Source organism: Ipomoea triloba, chromosome 14, assembly GCF_003576645.1.
Source record: "Ipomoea triloba cultivar NCNSP0323 chromosome 14, ASM357664v1".
NCBI classification, from domain to species: domain Eukaryota; kingdom Viridiplantae; phylum Streptophyta; class Magnoliopsida; order Solanales; family Convolvulaceae; genus Ipomoea; species Ipomoea triloba.
Window position 1 is genome coordinate 2,849,756 of NC_044929.1, and position 21,468 is coordinate 2,871,223.

The following is a 21,468-nucleotide window of genomic DNA, read 5'->3' on the forward strand; positions in this document are numbered from 1 at the left end:
TGTTTTCAATGGGATTCGGACTTCCGCATTATTGCTTTCAGTAGTGAATCAAGTCAATGGACATTATTTGCGTATCAAAGGTTCATTATTTGATAATATACCAAATAATGTACCTTCAATATTCAAATAAAATACCTTCAATACATGAACTTTTAGTTTATTAAAAATGTACATTTAGTATATTAAAAATGTGCATTATATCAGTAGTCTACGGTCTATCTTACAAGATAAATCATGGTCCATGGTATAATGATTGTTATAACTAGTGTATCTAAAGGTCTACGTGGAACATGCCCAAATGAAAAATACTATGTATACTCACATTTTCTACTTCAATTTTTACTCCCACACAAAATATCAATATAGGCATTTGCTTTGGGACTCATATAAAAAAATTAACTTATCAGTGTCTATCATATCAAGGAGTAAAATTTAAAAGTCCATATAAACTAGAACTCTGCCCAAATAAGTGAAAAGAGAAAGGATAATTAAAAAGAAAAAAAAGGTTGTATAGAAATAAAGAAAAAGTTTGATATGAAATGGGAAATGAAAGAAAGAAAAGGCCAAAGCTCATGGCATATATTCCCCTACCTACACAACTAGGCCTATGTTTCCAGAAATAGAGTGAGAGAACAACATGGGACACTTTGACACCTTCCCAATTATATAAACAACTACAGCTTCCACATTTTAAGGCAGAAGACCATTAAGGATCAAACCAAGATTCCCACACTCTCTATCATCTCTCTATATATATACACATCAACATATACATACATACATACATACATATATGTTTCAAGCCGCGGAATACTGTAGTCGTAGCACGAATGGCTCTTCAGAAATCGAACAATAAGGATCCACGCTTGGTTTTATCCCGTGATGCGAAGCCACGGCTGAAATGGACCCCAGAACTTCACCAGAGATTTGTTGATGCCATTGCTCAGCTTGGAGGTGCAGACAGTGAGTGTAGTCTACTCCATCCATTATCTACTTATATATATATATATATATATATATATTCTGCAAAACCAAGACTTATTATCCTTCTTCATGATTCAATTCATAATAGATCACATTATCTTGCAGAGGCTACACCAAAATCATTGATGAGAGCAATGAACATTCATGGCCTCACTCTGTACCACCTCAAGAGCCATTTGCAGGTATGTATGTTTATTTCAAACCCATAACTTTTGGCATTGAAAGCATGTTCTCCATCTCAACTAAAAGACTAAGCTAATAGTTGGACTGCATATTTATGCTTATATGCTTAACAAACTTAAGCTCAAGTTTTGTTTATCTCTATTCTTCTATGGCACAAGTATGAATTGATGAATGCTCCATGCTGCAGAAATTTCGGCTGGGGAAAAGTCAGCAATTGCAGCCATACCAATATAACGAGCAGGGAGGTAATTAATATGCGTGCGCATTTTTGTTGAGCATATAAAATATATAAACACAAATGTGCAATCCAACTATCAGCGTAGACTATTAGTTGAGATGGAACACATGCTTCAATTTAATATCAGAATTGACCCCATGCAAGAATTAGGGTGACTATGGTACACGACTTAGGCTTTCAACTAAGATGGAACACATGTTTCAATTTTAGTTTATTTCCAACCTTGAAAGAAGATGAAATTGGCAGGCAATGGACTTAACTGAAAAGATTTTGATGCAGATCACAGAGAATGTCTGAGTCATTTACCTGCTGCAGATAGGTGTGATGAAGCCGAGAGGCAGATGGATGAGTAATCTCCTGATAAAATTAGCTTCATAGCATTTCCTTAGAATGGATTTGGAACTAGATAGAATTCAGACTTGTTTCTTCTCTTTCAGAAACATGCAGATAGCTCGGGCTTTGCAAATGCAAATGGAGGTGCAGAGGAAACTACATGAACAAATTGAGGTAAGTTCCTTAGCAATCTTTAATAATAATCAAATATTATGTTACAATCAAACACTTACCATTACGTCAAAAATTATAGCTCATAGCAAAGACAACTTTATTTCCTTATACCATGTTGGACTTAGCCTTTCACCGGCCTCCATCCAACAATCTCCTAGCCATCTGATGTTAGACTTGGCCCTTCACCAGCCTCGACCCAACATTTCCCCCAACACCTGTCAGTCTTAACTGTCCTGTCTTTGATACCACTTGTTAGGGTTATATTGAACTTGGTCGGCTGGTGCTGGACTTGGCCCTCCACCGGTCTCCGCCAAACAATTCTTCCAACACCTGTTAGCCTTAACTATCCTGTCTTTGATACCACTTGTTAGGGTTATGCTGGACTTGGACCTTCACCGGCCTCTGCCCAAACATATTAGCATTGATGTTTATGTAAATACTAAATAAACATCTCTGTATCAGGTGCAAAGACATCTTCAACTAAGAATTGAAGCCCAGGGAAAGTATCTCCAATCTGTCATGAAAAAGGCACAGGAAACACTAGCAGGATACGGTTCTTGCACAGGAGTGGAGCTCGCTGCAAAAACCGAACTCTCAAAGTTAGTGTCGATGGTGGAAATGGGGGGGTGCCTGCAAAGTTCTTCAATGTCAGTACTAACTGAAAAGGAAGGCTCAGTAACAAAAGAAACAGAGAACAAACAACTGAGAACCGGCACTGGATGTTCACTAGAAAGCAGCAGCTCGCCCTCATCATCTGAGAGCTCGGGAAGGATGGAACATTCTCGAGCAAAGCAACGAGCAGAAGACGATAGCCATACCATCGAACTCTCGCTGATGGAAATGCATTCAACCCATCATAATGCATCAAATGATGAAGCAAGAAGTGGAAGGAAAAGAAGTCAAAGCAGCACCAGCATCTCTGATAATACTACCTGTGTTGAAAAACCATCTGATAAAATATTCAAAGGCAGCAGCACATATGATGAAAAGAAGTTGAAAAAGTATGGATTCTTGGAGAATCTGGATTTGAATGCCAAGTGCCTTAGTGACTTTGATACAGGCCCTAAAGTTATTGACTTGAACAGCAACGGAGTGGAACAATTTAATGGGTATAGCTAGTGCATGCAAACTTTAATGCAGATGCTCAGTTCAGTTGATATTGATATTATAAAGCCACTGGTGTACAGCTATAATGTTGTTTATACAAACTATATATATATATATATAATATATATAATGATTTGTGAATGAATAGCCAAAGATACTCAAGTCAAAATTCTAACTCCACCACAAAAGTTACCTCATAAGCGGAGGTTTGGCCATAATTTAAGTGTTACTCCATAACTTCTTGTGGAGTCAATATCGTGTGAGATCCTCTAAGTATAACAATTTTGTCAAGTTAATCTTAAACCTTCAAATTAATCACTCGTTGCCCTTTAACTTTCAAAACCAAATTTTAACTTGTCCTTCAACTTTTAACCAAGTTTTAACTAGTCCGACCAAATTTTAACTTGTTCTTCCACTTTTAACCAAATTTTAACTAGTTCGACTGGTTAAAATTTAAAAGTTAAAAGAACCGCAACTAATTCTTTTAAAAGTTAGAAAAACCAAGTGATTAACTTGAAAACAGAAAGATAAATAACTCAAAAATAATTCAAAGTTTAGAACTAAAAGTGACAAAATTCCTATATAGAAAAGATAGACATTATCTCCATATTTTTATATCACAAATGAGATTATCTCCATATTTTATTGTATATATGATTGATTGTACAATTATCAGAACATTAGCAACCCTAGTGTTACATTACAAACCCAGGTCCACCTCAACTTATATAATAGAATGGTGCGGCAGCCACTTTTGATTAAGCTGTCCTATTTTGACAAATAACAAATAGCTTTGTTTGCACCAAAGAAAAAACATAGAAAGATCAAAACTTTATTTCTAAATCCACAAAACAAAAATCATTAAGTATACAACAGCTTTGGCTCTATACACATGTTCAACTTAAAATTAATAAAAAAAAAAAAATCTTACAAAAATTCTCTTATGTCTCCATTTCATCATCAAGGGCAGCTGAATTGGAAGCAATAGGCTGAGTTTGAGCTGTTTCCTCAGTTCTCCTATCACTCCCAAAAGAAAAACTCACCCAAATCTCTCTCCTCTGTCTCTTCTTGTTCAAATCCTCACCATTTTGGGCTGGCATTTTGTGCCTACAAACTGGGCAAGACCCATGAATATTCAACCACTTTTCAATACAGTTCTGGTGAAATACATGCTTGCAAGGCATTTCTTTAGCCGCTCCACCCAAACCCCACACCTCCAAGCATATCACACACTCATTGCTCTCTTCCCCATCCCCAATCTCCACACTCGGCAACGACAAAATAGAGGCTTTCGAAGCCGGCGGCTGGCCATTATCTTTACTAAGCAAGTCCTGCAGCAGAGATTCCAAGCTCGATGATGAAGACGAGCCAGCGCCGCCGGCTTCTATGACCACCATGCCTTGGGTCACCGGGTTTATGAGCACGATCCGGTCGCCGGCGACGGGAGAGACTCCGGTGTCCTGATTTGGGTCCGAGGAATTTTGGAGTGGGTTAGGGTTAGGGTTTGGGATGCCGAAAAAGGAAGGGAGTAACTGAGAGAGGTCTCTGTTTCTAGAAACTAAATGCTCTGTTTGGGAATCCATTTTGGAAGGAGAGAGAGTTTAGAGATGAAGAGTGAGAAATGGTGGCTGAGAGGGAGATTTATGGAGAAGATGGATGGCCCACAGGAAGGATTGGAAGAATCTGGAAACGTGGAACTATGTGCGCTGCGCTGGGTGTATTCTATTTGTTCAGACTTATCAATCAATCATTATTGCATGGACAATACTCCACACAATTATATTAATCATACTATTAAATAATTCAGAATAATTATTTAAGTACTAAAAATATATTATTTTATATAATTTATATTCAGTACACAAATAATGTAATTTTAATATATTAAAATTTTACTTTTTATTATAGATCAATGTGTGCAATCATTATATTATGGACTAAGGTTCACAGTGCAGTGTAGACCCTGATTAAATACACAAAATTTGACTTTATAAAGTACAAAATTCATGTTCATAACACATATATATAAACACGATATAATAAACATAAATTTTGTATATTATATTAAATATTTATGTGTTTTCATGTATATAATTTTGTGTATTATGCACATAAGTTTTATACTTTTATACTTTATGAAGTTAAATCAGGATTCACAATATAAATTGCTCACTGTGTGTACTGTAATTTGCCTTTATCCATAGTGGCCGTCTTTTTCAGGTAGGCGATATTTTATTGGGCTAGATCTGGTGCAGGCTTTTAGATGGATTGAAAAGTCAATTTTTAAAGAGGTGTTTTATCTTGGATTTTAAGGAATTTTTTTTAAAGCTGTTGTCAATTGTCATAGAATAAAATAAAATAAAATAAAAAGAAAATGTATAAATAGATCACTATTTAAGGGATAACAATTAAGCTATTTAACTCGAACAAGTTTCAAATTCATTCTGACCCGAAAATAAAATAATTAGCATTTTTAACAGGTTAATAACAAGTTTGTGCTGATTAGGATGTTATGTGTTTATTTTATTTTTTTTATTATCCTACTAAGTATTTGACTTTATAAAAAAACATTTGACATACACACCACTAACTAATAAATAATTTAATTACCAATCACATGATGACACATCAATAGGGGAAATGCTAATTGCTTAGTATGATTTTATTTTTTTTTGCTTATTTTTTATATTATTTTTTTAGGGTCAAATGTTTAGTACGATAATAATAAAATAAATAGAAAAAAAATACACATGACATCATAATCAGCACAAACTTGTTGTTAACCTGTTAAAAATGTTAATTGCTCTTTTTCTCTGGGTTCAGACACCTTAAGCTTAAGCTAAAAAGTAAAAACACAAATCACACATCTAAAGTTTTTAAATGGCGCACCTTCGGTACACAAACTACGCACCTTAAGCACACAAACACAAATCATGCACCTAAAGTAAAAATGATGCACCTTAAGTTTCAACACTGACGCACTTTACGAAGGAAAACCACGCACCTAAAGCTTTAGGTTGAACTACCTTAAGTTTCAACGCTGACACATCTTAAACACACAAATCACGCATCTTAAGAATGAAAATTACGCACTTTAAGAAGAAAAATTACGAAGCTCCGTTAAGATTTTACGGCAACCATTTCTTTACTTAAAGAAACGGTGCCGTTTTTGGACCATGGTCCATAATATAACGACTGTCACTTTTCCTATTGTGGCTTCGCCTATGAGGATTTCTATTCTTTATAAGGTTCCTAACCCAAAATGTGTATAAAAATAGACCCCCATACATTGGGAGAAGGACAGGCAATTTTAGCAGTTTAAAAACAATTCTCAATAATACAAAATATTTATTCTCTAAATTCTCTCCAAATTTTATATATTTCTATATACTCATTATTTTAAGGCTTGTGTTGACCCGCCGTTGCCTACCTAAAAATCATAAAACCAACAAAACCACTTCTAATAATTGAATGATGTGTTCGGTCATAATTAAAATTACATATTTATTATATCTATATATGATGTTCATTATGTCTCATTACATGTATGAGTCGATTACTTTTTAATGAACACATAAGATGTGGACCTTAGTTTATTTTTATTGAGAGGTCTAATATTAAATTAAGGAATGCATTGTTTTTTTCACACGTGTTGTCCTGCCTTGTATCTTTTAACTTGATATGTATGGCTCGGGGCATTTTTTTTTTTTCTTGAAATGGAATTCCTGAATTTGTAGTCTTAAAAAGATAAAATCAAATTTCTTACGCTCACATGATTCATGAGATTGAAGATTGATATATCAATAACAATATAAACAATGTCACAATTCAAGGTGATAGTGTTAGAGTTTGATGAATCATACTGCAAACACGAATAGAACAAATGTACAAGATAATAGAATATGTGAATTAAATTCTTGTTTGCACATAAAGATTAAGATTTGATTATTAGGTGATTACTCAACTTACAATTTATCTTTACAATAACTTTATAAAAGAGATTTTGTGACTTTAAGATTAATTCAATAAAATTAAAGTCATCTAATTATTATTTTTTTTAAAAAAAATACAGTATAAGGGGCAGCAACCATGAGTTATACTACATCTACTCCCAATTTCCTACTCCCTCACTTTACTCCCTGATGTGGCAAATAATGATTGGATATTTTATCATGTAAGTCCCAGAATAATTGTCTACCTCAAAAGTTTATGAGAGGGAGTACATGTTGAGAATATGAAATGGGGGTGCATGTAGTATTTTCCCAGCAACCATAGAGATCCTCGTTAGGCTCGCCAACGAGGAAAAAGATAAAGGGCTTGTTTGGTTATCAGCGGTTGGAATTTAGCGGTAGCGGATTGTGTTAGCGATTATCAAATAGCGGATTGTATTAGCGGGTTTAACCAGTGAATTGTATTAGCGGTTTGTAAAAAGATGTTTGGTAAAATTAGCTGTTTAGATTAGCAGTTGACATGTAAAATGACCAAAAGGGTGTGTATATATATATATATATATATATATATATACACACACACACACATACATACATAAATATAATAACAATAATAATATTAAAAAAAAAAAAAAAAAAAGAGGGGGTCGGGGGGCCTCTAAGGCTCCCCTTTTGTATTTTTTTTCCCCTCACTTATCCCACATCGGTGGGATAAGTGAGGAAGGGAGCCTTGAGGCTCCTATAAAAGGAGCCTCAAGGCTCCTTTTTTTCACAACCATGTTTGCCCAGCGGCCGTTGCCGCTGGGCAAACTAAAAGTTAATATTTTTTTTATATAATTATAAGGGAATTTTGGGGAAATAAAATATTTTCCCAAAATGCTGTTGTAAAACGCTGCTACTTGCAGCGTTTTGCAACTTGGCGGTTTGGAGCGAAATCGCTGCTCCAAATCGCCATTAACCAAACAGCTTTTCAGCGTTTTGACTTTGGTCAAAACGCTGAAAATTGGCGGATCCGCTAAAAATTGGCGCATCCGCCAATAACCAAACATACCCAAAGTCTAACTGGCTTCGATCAAATGTGATCCCCTTGCTAGTTTTAAAATTGGATTTTCTCATACGAAAATCTTTATTGAAATGCGCAATTCAGATACCAGGCTTGGCTCACATTCAAAAACATAAAAAAAAATTTTGGCAGATTAATATTTATTATTTTTGTTTTTCCATAAGACATGCATTATTTCCATTCAGTGTTATATCATGGACTTTTGTGTACCATGATCCAAAAAGGGTACCGTTTCTTTAAGTAAACTAGTAAAGAAATGGTTGTCATCACATTTTATGGAGTTTCGTAAATGAAATTACAGTTCATTTCAAATGATACTACCTCACATTTGTTCTTATATTAGCACATAAAACTGTAGTTATATCAAAATGAAACTGTAGTTGTGTTGAAAGAGAAACTGCAGTGTATATAGAATGAAACTGAATAATAGTTTCACGTATTCGAGTGTATATTGTCCAATGAAACTATATTTATATCGAAATGATATTGTAGTTGTGTTGAAAGGAAATTGCAATGTATTATAAAAGAAATTGTAGTTGTGTTGAAAGGAAATTGCAGTGTATATAAAATGAAACTGAATAACAGTTTCACATATTTGAGTGTATAATGTCGAATAAAACTGTAGTTATATCGAAACTAAACTGTAGTTGTGTTGAAAGGAAACTGCAGTGTATATAAAATGAAACCGAATATGTTATACACACAGAGTTATTTTTTGCGGAACGGCGTGGAACGGGTGCCGTTTCTTTTCATTCATCAAAACGACGTCGTTTTGATGCATGGACTACCATGCATTGTGAATCGTGGTCCACCGTAAAATTTGTGTGAGACAAGATCACAGGCTGCTGACGAAGATCAACGATCAAGTCCGGTCCTATTATTTTATAGGTCAGAGCGTAGCAACAAAACATGCCATGAAATTACTCTGTAATATATATTTTATAATTAAAATTAAATTAAATAATGAAAAAATACTAGTGTTAAATAACTTGAGATAAAATTTACAAAGTTTTAACAATTTTAAATACAAAATGATAATCATGAGAGCAATTCTAGATGTTTTTTCAAGTCAAAAATAATCAATAATTGCATCAGTGTATTCATAAAAGAAGAATTATAATTTATAAAAATAAATAAACAATTTAAAACCATATAAACTTATAGACAATCACATTGATATTATAATAAATAATAAAGTAATTTTTAATAAAAATTTATAAAACAAAACTTACAAATAATAGTAGATCGAAGAGCATGAAATATTAATTAATTATTGAAAGTAATAAATCAAAACACTTTAAAACGTGATAAAATATATTTATAACAAAATATGAAACATAATTATTTTGATAAAGTAGTTCGAATAAATATTTTTTTCTTTTAATTAGATCAATTTCAAGTTTTTTTTTTAAATATTAATTTGAATACGATGTCACACTTTTTTTTTTAGAGATCTACTGACTCGGTTACAATGTAGTAGCTGTTCCTACCTCCACTGAGGCAGTGTACACCGGGTGCCGCTTGACCACAATGTCTTTGGCACATATATATAATTCATTATACTATAAAGTTCACAAAATAACATATGTTCTAAATATAAGTAGCAAATTACTTGAATAGAAATATATTCAAAATGTGATATGAATCACAAATCAATCTATATTATAAATCTCTCTATAATTATAGAAAGAAAAAAAAAAGTATCGCAAAGTTACAAATTAAATAAAAAAAATACAATTAAAAATAAAAATAAATTTTATAAGTTACAATTTTAATACTCCGTATTATATAATAATATCCCTAAATTTATTTTCTAAAGAGTAGGGGAGGAAAATATAATGTAATTGAGTATATACATAAGGGTTCAACCCAGTGACCTTTAACATAAGATCCACCCGGTTGCACCTCACATGGGAGGGGGTGTGTTCGAATCTCAGTGGAGGCAATATTGGTTCTTTATGCTTCATTTAGTTGAGAAAGTAGCTATAAACAAATACTACATTGTAACAGAATCAATAATGCTCCAAAAAAAAAAAAAAAAAAAAAACTTAAGGTCCACACCTTTCAACTAAGCTAACTCGTGCTTTAGCATCATAAATGTATATTAAATACTTATAAAGGAAAGTTAATTTGAAACTTGTTTTAATTGCATGTTGAGAGGTTATGGGTTCAAGCTTACCATATTGATTCTTTGTGTTTCAAATAGGTAGAGTTCGCGACCTGTCTCACGGGTTACTACCCATCCAATTTTATATAAACAATCAAAATTAATTTTAAAAAATAATAATTCCCCATACGTTCACATGTTCCATGCCCTAATAAACTTGATTAAAATACACAGTCATCCTCCTCATATAAACCAAAGCCATCCCATCACTGCAAACCTCACACCATTAAAGTAGAGCACAGATCAGAGTGGGGAAAACATGAAGTTCATCTTAATCGGCCTTGTCATCTTACAATGCACAATATCTATATACGCTGCGCACAGTCACAGCTTTTTGTACTACGCAGAACAAGTAGTGGAGGAAGAAGAATCTTTTGTGACTGCATTTGCAGAAGAAGATGCTGCAGATCTTAATTCCGATCTATTCTACTACTACGTTGAACAGGTATTTTCTCCAACAATTCTTTGAATGTTCCATCTTTAGCTTCAAATTTTCTCAATTTTCTTGGGCGAAAAAGAAAACACACGAGAGTGTGCATTAAGTAAATCTCGTCTTGTGATCCTAGTATTACAAAGAATTAAATCAGAGTAAGTTATTCATAACTAATCCGATCAGTTTAAACCAGAAAGGATGAGATCGAACTTATAATCTTGTAGTTACAAGTTTGCATCTTTAATTTGATTTAGTTAATGTTGTTGGTCAGTGGCCAGGATCCTCTTGCGACACGAAGAAAGGGTGTTGTTACCCAACCACAGGGAAACCTGCGACAAACTTCAGCATACATGGACTCTGGCCTACATTGTTGAATGGCACCTGGCCAGAGTACTGCAATCCCAATACTCTCCATGATGAGTCCAAGGTACTTACTACACCAAATTAAATTACTACCTGTCTCATTTCATGTATCCACAAAAATTGGTGTAAGACAGTCTCATAGATCTTTATCCGTGAGATGAGTCGAGTCAAGATGAAGAGTAATACTTGTGTGAAATCGTCTCATAGATCTTTGTATAATGATCGACCATGAAGCAAAGTGTAGATGTATGAATTTGATGGGAGTAGTTGAAATTAAATATAATGTTGTTGTTGTTGTAGATATCAGATTTGATTGAAAGATTGCAAAGTGAATGGCCAACAATATCGTGTCCATCCAGCAATGGTTCTAAGTTCTGGAAACATGAATGGGAAAAGCATGGAACATGCTCTATACTTGATCAATATGCATACTTTGAATCAACACTTAACATCAAGGACAGAGTCAATTTCCTTCAAGTGCTTGAGAATGCAGGTATCAAATATAATTGTTATATATGACCAACTAAATATCCTAAGTAAAGATTATTAATCTTAAATTAATTAAGGTTTCATAAGATCTTATAAATCTTAAATTAACTTGTTAGGAATAAAGCCAGACGGGAATGTTTACGAGGTAGGAGCGATCAAAGAAGCAATAAAGGCAGGAGTTGGTGTGAGCCCAGTGATAGAATGCAATGCAGATGCATCTAAGGTTTCCCAACTCTACCAGATATATATTTGTGTTCATCCTAATGGGAAAGACATAATTGAATGCCCAACAACTCTCAAGAGGAATTGCAACACTACTGTGGAATTCCCTCCCTTCTAGACCCCCCTTGCAATAACATGTCTCCTAGGTCACCACCAACTTGGAAAAATTCACCAAATAATTGCATCTACTTTAATTCGTGGTTTAAATTAAATTCGCATCCTTTTTAAGGGGTAGATTATTGTAATACCCGGTTATTTTCGCTAATATTATTTTGACAAGTTCCTAACTATATCCTAAACTACTTTGCAATTCGCACACACTTTTTTCGTGCATGAGAGAGAGCCTCTTAGGCTTCTTAGCTATACATTTCAAACTCTTTAAAAAGTTAAAATGTATTAATACTAGTGCAAACCCATATACTTTTCCAATGTGGGGACAAAGATTCCTGCAAAGCCTTTCAAAACTCCATTTTCTTAACATAATGATAACATACACTTTGAAAATAAATTTCTCATTCACCTATTATCTATTTTGTCGTTCTAAAATGATTGGCAATAGATGCAAGTTTATGTGTTCTCAAGTACAAAATACTATCAATTTCATGGAAATCTCATCTAACCCTAAAAAGATTGATTATGACAAGCAACAAGTAAAACAAGTATCGATTAAGATGAATAACAAGAATATATAATGTTGGTTTTATGACTTTTGAAAGTCAACGGCTGGCCAACACAACCATTAAAATAACAAGTATATCAGTATATGAGAATATAGAAAATATAGAGAATATGAGTATTGTATTGCTGAATATTGCTCTCTCTCTCTCCATGTACGTATAGGGTCTATTTGTACATATTTTGGGCCAGAAGCTCTACAAGGATTAGAAATCATATCCTATACTATCTCATATTAGAAGTCCTTGTTATATTGGGAATAAGGAGCTCAATCCTACTACATTATAAATAATAAGCCCAACTCTTATTACATTATGAATAATAAGTCTAATCCTTATTACATTATGAACACTTAGCCCAATTATTATTATATTATAAATAATAAGCCCAATACGACTAGGCCCAAGTTAGTCATTCCTTCTCGTGCCGGATCATTGGCCATGAGCCCTAGTACACCATCCATCATATAAAATGCGGAGGAGAATATAAAATTGGACTAGGTCAAGATAGCACGACCAAATCAAGATAACGATCGAGTAGTATTCATTTGATGACGGATGCTATGCATTAACCAAAAAGAAGCATTTTTTAAGATCATTTTACGCTCTTAGAACACACAAGGACATTCTCATGACGCATAAGTGTGTAAACTAGAGGCGGGTGAAGCAAGCATGGGGAAGAATCAAGTGATATATGGATGCAATCAGCCATCCCTAGGCATTAGTCAATTTGATCTCAAGTTTCAATTTATATAAACTATTATATCAGTGATCTTTATAGTAAAACAATGTAAGAGCCCACCACTTATGGGCTGATAACCTAATAAAGTAACAATTCATGAACAAGCTTTAGTGCTTAGCTTACACATATCAACAATGATTAAAAAAAAAAAAAAAAAAGCTTACACATATCAACTCATCATCACTTTATTTACACACCAAGTTTCAAGTTTTCATTCATAATTTTCATTTCTTCCAATCTAAGCCGCTCTTTAACCTGCAAAATATAACTTGTAGCCTTGAGATCCACATTCTTGTCACCATCGGGTCCATGGATATAGCCGTCTGAGCCAGAAAATGCCACCATTTTTCTTAATGATGATGATGATGATGAAGATGGTGGTGGTGGCTCAATCTTAGCATCTTGGCCAGGCTGAGAAGGAGAGAGTGGCTTGGAACCCTTATACAAAGACATAACAAAATTTGCAACCTCCATTGATATGATGATATGTTATCCAAAAGAAAAAGGAGTGAAAGAAAGCTAATTTAAATTATGCCAATTCCTTGGAAGCAGGTGAGCATTTTATAGGTAGGGATTGGAGTTCAATAAGTTAACTTTGCATACAAGAACATCAGTGAGCATCACCACTAATAATATTATATTGTATGGTTTCAGATAGAAATGAATCCTTTTTGGGTGGCTAGTGGTCCCTAGCTTGAAGGTATGATAAATTATGTTGTGGATACAACAATATTGAATTCCTTGTAACTTGGGAATTATTCCCTCATTTCTTTTTTGCTTTATCATTATATATATTTAATTAGAGATAGATTTTGAAGATTACTTTGGGAGAAGGCCTGTGTGAATGCATTATACATATTGGGAAATTTTATTTCCTTTGAAATCTGTTTGTAGCACATACTTAATTACAATATAATGACTCCACTCAAACTCAAAGATTTGGTGACACTGTTCCAAGATGTTGTTTTCTAAGGATGACGAATGACATGTCACCTTTTCGAAATAAATTTTTTAATATAATTGACCCTATTATATTGTACTATCAGCTCATTTATACTTTTTCAACCTGTTGAAACATAAAGAGTCAAGAAACTTGATCTCATGACCTCCCATATGGAAGAGTCACTACATATGCCATCTGAGCACAAGGTGCTTGGCATGTATTCAGTCTAATTAAGAAAGTCTGTCATTTATTTCCACAGAACATTTCACCAAATATTTAGGTGGTGATACATGACTAATACAGAATCAATCACTTAATTTGGTACAGATAAGAGCCTATTGACATAGTCTAACCACAAGATTTGGATGAATATATCATGTGAGAGTTTGTTTGGTGAGACAATAATCCATATGTCGTATTGTATTATATTCCGCAGCATATTCCATGGAGTGACCGACCATCCATTTTCATGTTGAAAATTTAATTTTGTCGGTTTGAATATCGACGCTAAGTTACGTTCCAATTTTTCCTTTAATTGTAATCTGAAACCACACATTTGCTATTGAGAAAAATGACACTATTATTTCTTCATGGATTATATACTTATAATTTTCTCTCTCTAAATTATTCATATGTCCACCTCAGCTCTCTCAATTATTTTAAAAGTGACAATTTCTCTAATTCTTTTATGTTAAATGGACATTTTTACTCTTAAAAATAAGAATAAAACATGTATTTTATTTTATTTTTATCCAACAAATTATTGCTTATATATGAAAATTAGAATAAATGCGAAAAATAGTACACATTATTTGTAAATATTATAATTATAATTTTAATTAAGTTAATACTATTATACTAGTACCATTAATATTATAATTATAATTATTAGCACTAATGAATTATTTGTGTTTAAATCTTAATTATGTCACTGGAATTAACTTAAAATTATAATTATGATATTTGCAAATGGTTATTGTTTTTTTTACACATTTGTTTTGATTCCCAATATAATCATCAATAATTTGTTATAGAAGATAAATAAATGAAATATATACTTGTTTTTTTAAGAGTAAAAATTTCATTTAACATAAAACGAGGGGAAATATAGTGACTATTTTTAAAATAATTGAGGGAGCTAATGTACATACATGAATAATTCAGGAAAAAACTTTTTTCTATAAGCATATAATTCATGGAGAAAAAGTGTAATTTTTCTTTTGCTATTTATAAAAGCTTCTAGAATCGGTTATGACTATCACTAAGCCTTTGTTTGGCATGCTTAACTGAAAAGTTAGTTGAATAAGGGACAAATCACCTTATTTTTCCACTTCCTACATCGAGGGAAAAATGGAATTGGAGCATTAAGGCTCCTAAATTACAACATGTTAAGAGCATAATGCAAGTGTAAAAATTTACAAACTTAAATTTGTCAAATTTCATCAATGCAAAAAATATTATAAAAAGTTACATTAAGATTAACCAGTAAATCTAATGATTAGAATATTTCGTACATCATATATGTAGGCTAGCAGATGATATATACATGTACACTCCCATCCCTTTTCAACTGGTGGTAGAGAGATGACTTGATGGTATGTAGCAGGGCTTTTATGAGAATATTAGTTAGCATGTGCTAAATTAGTAGATATAAAATGAATTTGGACATCCTTTTTAGATACAATGTCACAAACAAAATATCATCGATCTCTACATACATAGGATAAGCATCAAAGGTAGAGATAGAACAGTGATATGTAACTCCAAAATTATCATACCTCACAGTGATACATGTTAAAATATTATGTAGACTCATCTCATGTAAAAGAGAAACCAATCATATTACTTTAGTATTAATATCTTTCAGCGATTGAAATTGTAGTTTTTGATGAGTGTGACAAAACACAAAGAAGAGCGTACATGTGAGTTTGAAATTAATAGTGTCAATTCAATTAATTTAATATTATTAATAATATATACATATAAAAAAATATTCTCAACAATAAACTATTTAAAATGGTCACAAGCATCTTCCTTTTGCCTTAGAAATTAAAATAAATTCACATTTTCCGATCATTGATAAAAGTAAAAAAATTAGTTATATCATTGGGAGGGTTAGAGCAACCTCAATAGATTAGGTTTCTTCTCCGATTCGTTTGTGGATCCCAACATTCACTATCTCACTCATGGATAGATGTTTTTATAAAACAAAATAATAATAATAATAATAATAATAATAATAATATTATTATTATTATTTTAAAGTTTAAAACATTGGTTTTTCCCATTGGCAATGGCCATTAAAATGGTCAATTCAGAGTGGCCGCTCCCCAACAGGCGCGTAAAATATGTTCTCACCAGGCGATCCGCGAGAAGAAAATACGCGTCCTAAAAAACTTTTTATTTATTCTTTTTTTTTTTTTTTTTTCATGCAAGAACTTGTTTTGGCAGCAGAAAAAACCTCAAAAACACCCAACTTCCCAATTGTTTAAAAACCAGCTCAGGTTTTTTGCTTTTTTGCTTTTTTGTTTTTGTTTTTTGTTTTGTTTTGTTTTTTTTTTGTTTGTTTTTTTTTTTGTTGCTGCAAAAGCCCGTCAATGTGATATAAATTGAATTAAACACCACCTAAAAGTAACTAGAAAAGATTTTGTTGTCAATGAGAAATTCAGCTAGTGAAAATTGAGAATGTACAAGAATAAAAACGAGAAGGGTTTAAGTGTTGTCCAATAATCCAAACTCTGAAGAAACTCAATTGTTAGGATAGAGCTCATCTGTGCTGGGGAGCCATTTAGGCATCTCCTCCGGACTTCTCATCTTCTGGATCATATGGCAGCTCGTGCCGGGGCTTGTTGTACTTCTCCCGCAGCTGCTTGATTGGGATGAAATCACCCGCGCCATCCATCCCATAGAATAAGAACGAGGTATAGGGATGATCAAACCTCTTCTGTACAGACAGTCGGAAATAGTATATTCGGTCAGATACATAGCGAGTTCAAGTTTCTACTTTCTGCAGAAAATAGCATTACTTACTGTATCTTCCTCACTCGGGGCTTCTAAATTCTCTTCGGGCACTGAAAGATGAAAACACAACTCACGTGACCGGAGAAACATGCTTGGCAAACCATAAGACGTCAACAAAACAAATGTATGATGCCATTCTTTACACGCTCAAATCCTATAAACTAGTAGATCATAGATTAACCTTTTGTTTTTTTGAGTAATATTGACTCTGTTACATATAGTATCTATCTATATATACTTTCTCAACCTATTGAAGCTCACTGCCCACGAGTCAATATCTACCACACTGAGGCTCGAACCCATGACCTTTCATTTGGGAGAGTCACTTCATGCCACTTGACCACAAGGCCTTTGGCGCAGATTAACCTATTTAGGATGGAAGGTAGGATGCAAATCTTACCATATGTAACTAATAGATTTGGATCTGCACGGACATCAACTAGCACCTGCAAATAATAAAGCCAAGATTTATATATCATAGTGAAGGTCAGAAAACCCCACATTAAGGAGTTTCGGTTTATTGGATGGCAGCAAACAGGAGCTGGATATGAGATGAAGGGTAGAATAACACCACTCGTATTCGTGACAGTTCCTTCCCCCTGGGGAAGCCCAAAACAAAAGCAAAGGATCCACGTCCCTCATAATGAAATCTCAAATATTTTTCTGTTGTTACTAATATCACTATTTGGTTATTTTCCTCAAAGATGACTAAATTCATTGCGCATTGAGTTTTTCCTAAACTTCTAAGCATCTATTGTTGCTTAAACTAGACTGAAAGTAATGTGTCGTTTAACATGCATGCACTACCAAAGTAGCCAGTAATTGGCAGATGCCTTTGAAAGTGGTTCTCTGCACCAAAAATAAATACTCTGTACATAAGTACGCTCAAGAAAAACCTGATAAAATGGCTGATCAGGACCACGAGACAACTTTTCAATCTTGGCATTTTCCATCCATGAAGTCGATTCACAGCACACTGGATCCATCCCACATATTACACCACGATATCCTAGAGTCACAGTACCAGGTTTCAGTAGTATTATGTAAAACTAAGAGCAATGGAGACAGCTTCATATAAAGTTCAGCAACAGTAGATCAAGACAAGACAATGTAACTTGCTAATGGGTATATTTTGCAGAAAGAAGCAGTAATTCAACATCGGATCAAATTCCCTAAGCGGGGTCTCAGAGGCAACTGAATACATTTATATCATTAGACTAATAAATTCCATGCAAGCTATAGCTTAAGTGCTTAACAGCCACAGAAGGCATAGTATTCCACTCAGCAAGGTTCTAGGAAGCAGTATTGGTAGCCATAGCCAAGAGAACCCACAACATGCAGGCTTTCGGTGTCACTTATGTCATTTAAATGCACTTTCTGCACTTGGTTATGCTGATAAAGTGATAAGCAAACTTGTAAATCAACAATTAGTATATTCTGAATTTGACTATAGATGAGCACTTGCTTCAAGGAGGTTTCTGGTTAATATTCTATCGCATGTACTGATCAGAAATACATATATTTCATTATCTCAGACACGCTTGCACTAAACAGAATACCATGAAGTAATACACTTTTCTTGAAAGAATATAATCATTGCTTTTGACACAGAAAGTAAGAATGTGGAAACGCTAGTTAGAATTTCATACCAAAAACCTTGTGTTTCACTCTCTGACCCAAACGGAATGCATACTGAGCATTTTCATATGCTTGGGCTCTCACTGAGGCAGCCAGTGATTCTGCCTCAATTTTGGATATTTGATCTCGTATATCAGCTGCCAAACTATAGTTTTCACTCTCAACAGCACTCTGCAGGTCTGCACTGAAAGAAGAAAAATTAAACAAGTAGTGTTCAGAAAGAAGAAAAAGAAAAGCAGACTGGAGAAAAGGTAAAGAGACACTGTATACTCATAGTTCCTTGGAACATTACTATTCAGTAACAGTCAGAAGGAACAATGAAAAACAAAATTTGGTGGACATTCACCGCAGGCACAAGATGCTAATAGCCATATCTTGAACTTCACTCTTTGAGGCTGATCCTAGTTTAGACTCCTGCTGTTTTAAAACTTCTGATTCAACCTGCAAACATCAAATAATCATGTTGAAATGCTAATCAATACTCCACTTCCCTCAGTTCCAATCTAGACACCGACTCTGAAATAAAAACAAAAGAGAGCATAGTATTTCTGCAATTGCCAGTTCAGAGGTTCATTTTACAGCTATGAACAAGCTGAAATTCGGAGGGGGAAAAAAGAAGTCACAAAACATTCAAGCAATAATCTTCAACACTTGTACAAATATCATTAAATACTTAAAGAACTTTTACTAACCTCAGTTAGCTTATCCCTCAGTTGCTTTGCTATGTCATATTGTTCCAAATTCAAAGCATACTGCAACAAAATAACATAATGGAGCTCGTTACATTTCTTTCAACACACCAATTGCTACATGGCCTTTCTTAAATTATATAACAATAGGATCAGTTCGTGAAAACCAGTTTCAGACCTGAACTCGTGTTGCCAAATCCAGTTGGAAGAAGAACATCAATATATCCTCATTGGCACTCTCGCTACGCTCAATGCTGGCAGAGTCCTGATTGCCCCCTTTGAACAGCCATCCAGCTTCAACCCTCAAATTCCGTCCCCGTGCAATATCAATGTTTCTAACAAAGGAAATTCTTTTCCGATACTGATGCCAATCATACTGACTTTCCACACCAAACACTACCGACCCGCCCTTAAAACGCCCAAAATAACTCCTCAAACCACATGTAGCTCCACAAACACCACAATATCTAGAATTTGCCACAGTGATTGGAGATGCCCCTTGAACCATTTCTAGATGGTAAGAAACAGTCCCTTTCTCACACTCAACCTCAAATCTTTCTGCCAAAAGTACAACTCAATTACTAATCAGCTTCTCCTGAAATCTATGCAGGGAAAAAAATTAATTAAATTACCAACTATTCGTCAAGATTCTTGCAGGAAAACCCCATGAATAACGTAAAACTTGCATTATTTCAGCAACCAGGATTCGGGTCGTCTTTACAATCAGATTTTTAGGATAAATCATTTTAAAATTCTGAAATAATTCATTCACAAAAGCTTCGAGCATCAAATTAATTACTCCCATTAACCCTATAATACGCATTGACAAAGCATTGTATATAGACAAAACGAATACTTATCATTAAAAAGAAAATAGAAATCTCTAAAAACTAAGGATATCTTCAGCAAAATCAGAACGAAAGTGAGAATTAAATGGAAAAATTGAGCATTTGCATATCAAATTGCTGAGATGAGAGTGAACTCACTGGCATTAAGATCAGTGCAATGAGAGAGAACGGAGCTTGCTCAAGTTGTTCTCCGCGAGTAGTGAATTTTCAGAGGTTTTTCTAAAATTTTGAGAAAATTATCGAACTATACGTGGATTTCTCACAGTCATCCACTTTTTTATTTTATTTTTTATTTGAAAAAATATGATTATACAATTTTATTTTTTTAGTTATATTCTAATATCATTATACATTTATTTATACCCAATACTTATATCCCATCAACAATAATGTGTGTAATTCCATCCCTACAAATTTAGAATCAACTACAATACAAATTTACCTCTTCTAGCACTCTTGACCAAGAGTCTAGTGACGTATTAATCAAATGTAATCTGGAAAATTTAATATATCAAACCAAATAGAAAATAAAAAATTAAATAGTTGATACAATATCTCTATGAAAGAAAACTCTGCAATATAAATTTTAAAATAAAAATTAAAGGCTTTATGCTTTCAAAATATACCATTTTGACCAAAATGTGAGAATCTTGGAACTCGAGACTTCACCTTTTTAGAATGATAATTTGAGAGTAATAAAGGAGTAGACCTCAAAGGGGTGACCTGAGAACACAAGTGCATTTAGTCGTTATATATATATATATATATATATACCAAATCCTCATGTGTTCTCAGGTGACCACTCTGGGGTGAACCCCTTGTTACATTGATGTATCAAGCTCTTACTGAATGGAAAGATGAAGCTATGCCTATAATTTATTCTTTCATTATGCTTGTCAATTCTCATAGTCATATATATATATATATATATATATATACCCCACCCACACAATAATAGTCCAAGTAAACTGCTATGGTGCCACAGTGTTGTCATTCTATAACACCTCGGCCCCCATATGTTGTCATTTCTTGACATTATTATATAATGGAGTGATATAAACATTAAATATTTATTTATTTCTTTTTAAGCATTTATTGTGTGTAAACAAAAGAAAAATGAGTATCACTGCCCTGATATTAATGAATGGAATGGTTGAGTGAACGCCGGTGAATGACTAAGTTCAACATCTGGTGGCTAAGGGGATTA

The 21,468-nt window shown here is 33.6% G+C and overlaps 4 protein-coding genes and 1 long non-coding RNA gene across 10 annotated transcripts; 2 read left to right on the forward strand and 3 right to left on the reverse strand.

Annotated features, from left to right (window-relative positions):
- Positions 1–509: 509 nt before the first annotated feature.
- Positions 510–2,379, reverse strand: LOC116004497. Of its 4 annotated transcripts, none has more exons than XR_004094811.1 (3): positions 1,972–2,379; positions 1,712–1,894; positions 510–1,023 (listed from the first exon to the last, which is right to left on the reverse strand). It is a non-coding gene; the product is annotated as an uncharacterized LOC116004497 (long non-coding RNA). The 4 variants fall into 4 exon arrangements; XR_004094809.1 differs by lacking the exon at positions 510–1,023 and adding an exon at positions 1,195–1,348; XR_004094810.1 differs by lacking the exon at positions 510–1,023 and adding an exon at positions 1,195–1,363.
- Positions 801–3,114, forward strand: LOC116004495 (myb family transcription factor PHL8-like). Of its 2 annotated transcripts, none has more exons than XM_031244570.1 (6): positions 801–963; positions 1,090–1,166; positions 1,355–1,412; positions 1,685–1,754; positions 1,843–1,912; positions 2,375–3,102. In XM_031244570.1, the coding sequence occupies exons 1-6, from the start codon at positions 831–833 to the stop codon at positions 3,029–3,031; spliced, it is 1,065 nt and encodes a 354-aa protein (XP_031100430.1). In that variant the 5' UTR covers positions 801–830; the 3' UTR covers positions 3,032–3,102. The 2 variants fall into 2 exon arrangements, with proteins under 2 accessions (XP_031100430.1, XP_031100431.1); XM_031244571.1 differs by having other exon boundaries at positions 859–963; positions 1,073–1,166; positions 2,375–3,114.
- A 714-nt stretch (positions 3,115–3,828) lies between these two features.
- Positions 3,829–4,645, reverse strand: LOC116004496 (E3 ubiquitin-protein ligase MPSR1-like). Its single transcript, XM_031244572.1, has one exon. It carries the CDS (start codon positions 4,600–4,602, stop codon positions 3,961–3,963), a length of 642 nt encoding a protein of 213 aa, XP_031100432.1. The 5' UTR covers positions 4,603–4,645; the 3' UTR covers positions 3,829–3,960.
- A 5,653-nt stretch (positions 4,646–10,298) lies between these two features.
- On the forward strand, positions 10,299–11,993 carry LOC116005219 (extracellular ribonuclease LE-like). Its single transcript, XM_031245480.1, has 4 exons — positions 10,299–10,644; positions 10,904–11,059; positions 11,296–11,488; positions 11,601–11,993. The coding sequence occupies exons 1-4, from the start codon at positions 10,459–10,461 to the stop codon at positions 11,822–11,824; spliced, it is 759 nt and encodes a 252-aa protein (XP_031101340.1). The 5' UTR covers positions 10,299–10,458; the 3' UTR covers positions 11,825–11,993.
- A 4,672-nt stretch (positions 11,994–16,665) lies between these two features.
- Positions 16,666–20,498, reverse strand: LOC116005281 (clp protease adapter protein ClpF, chloroplastic). Of its 2 annotated transcripts, none has more exons than XM_031245543.1 (9): positions 20,400–20,498; positions 19,592–20,015; positions 19,417–19,476; positions 19,071–19,165; positions 18,736–18,908; positions 17,983–18,095; positions 17,487–17,532; positions 17,096–17,136; positions 16,666–17,009 (listed from the first exon to the last, which is right to left on the reverse strand). In XM_031245543.1, exons 2-9 carry the CDS (start codon positions 19,919–19,921, stop codon positions 16,854–16,856), a joined length of 1,014 nt encoding a protein of 337 aa, XP_031101403.1. In that variant the 5' UTR covers positions 19,922–20,015; positions 20,400–20,498; the 3' UTR covers positions 16,666–16,853. The 2 variants fall into 2 exon arrangements, with proteins under 2 accessions (XP_031101403.1, XP_031101404.1); XM_031245544.1 differs by having other exon boundaries at positions 19,592–19,971; positions 20,400–20,471.
- Between the last annotated feature and the right edge of the window lie 970 nt (positions 20,499–21,468).

What these genes read in the sequence shown, in the direction of transcription:
- LOC116005219 (XM_031245480.1), top strand. Translation starts at nt 10,459, where the DNA reads ATGAAGTTCATCTTAATCGGCCTTGTCATCTTACAATGCACAATATCT. An exon ending in TCTACTACTACGTTGAACAG is followed by an intron (nt 10,645 to 10,903) that starts GTATTTTCTCCA and finishes GTTGTTGGTCAG; the next exon opens with TGGCCAGGATCCTCTTGCGA. An exon ending in TCAAGTGCTTGAGAATGCAG is followed by an intron (nt 11,489 to 11,600) that starts GTATCAAATATA and finishes TTAACTTGTTAG; the next exon opens with GAATAAAGCCAGACGGGAAT.
- LOC116005281 (XM_031245543.1), bottom strand. Translation starts at nt 19,921, where the DNA reads ATGGTTCAAGGGGCATCTCCAATCACTGTGGCAAATTCTAGATATTGT. An exon ending in TGAGGGATAAGCTAACTGAG is followed by an intron (nt 19,166 to 19,416) that starts GTTAGTAAAAGT and finishes TGATGTTTGCAG; the next exon opens with GTTGAATCAGAAGTTTTAAA. An exon ending in AGTGAAACACAAGGTTTTTG is followed by an intron (nt 18,096 to 18,735) that starts GTATGAAATTCT and finishes CTGTGACTCTAG; the next exon opens with GATATCGTGGTGTAATATGT.
- LOC116004495 (XM_031244570.1), top strand. Translation starts at nt 831, where the DNA reads ATGGCTCTTCAGAAATCGAACAATAAGGATCCACGCTTGGTTTTATCC. An exon ending in CCAATATAACGAGCAGGGAG is followed by an intron (nt 1,413 to 1,684) that starts GTAATTAATATG and finishes ATTTTGATGCAG; the next exon opens with ATCACAGAGAATGTCTGAGT. An exon ending in GCCGAGAGGCAGATGGATGA is followed by an intron (nt 1,755 to 1,842) that starts GTAATCTCCTGA and finishes CTTCTCTTTCAG; the next exon opens with AAACATGCAGATAGCTCGGG.
- LOC116004496 (XM_031244572.1), bottom strand. Translation starts at nt 4,602, where the DNA reads ATGGATTCCCAAACAGAGCATTTAGTTTCTAGAAACAGAGACCTCTCT.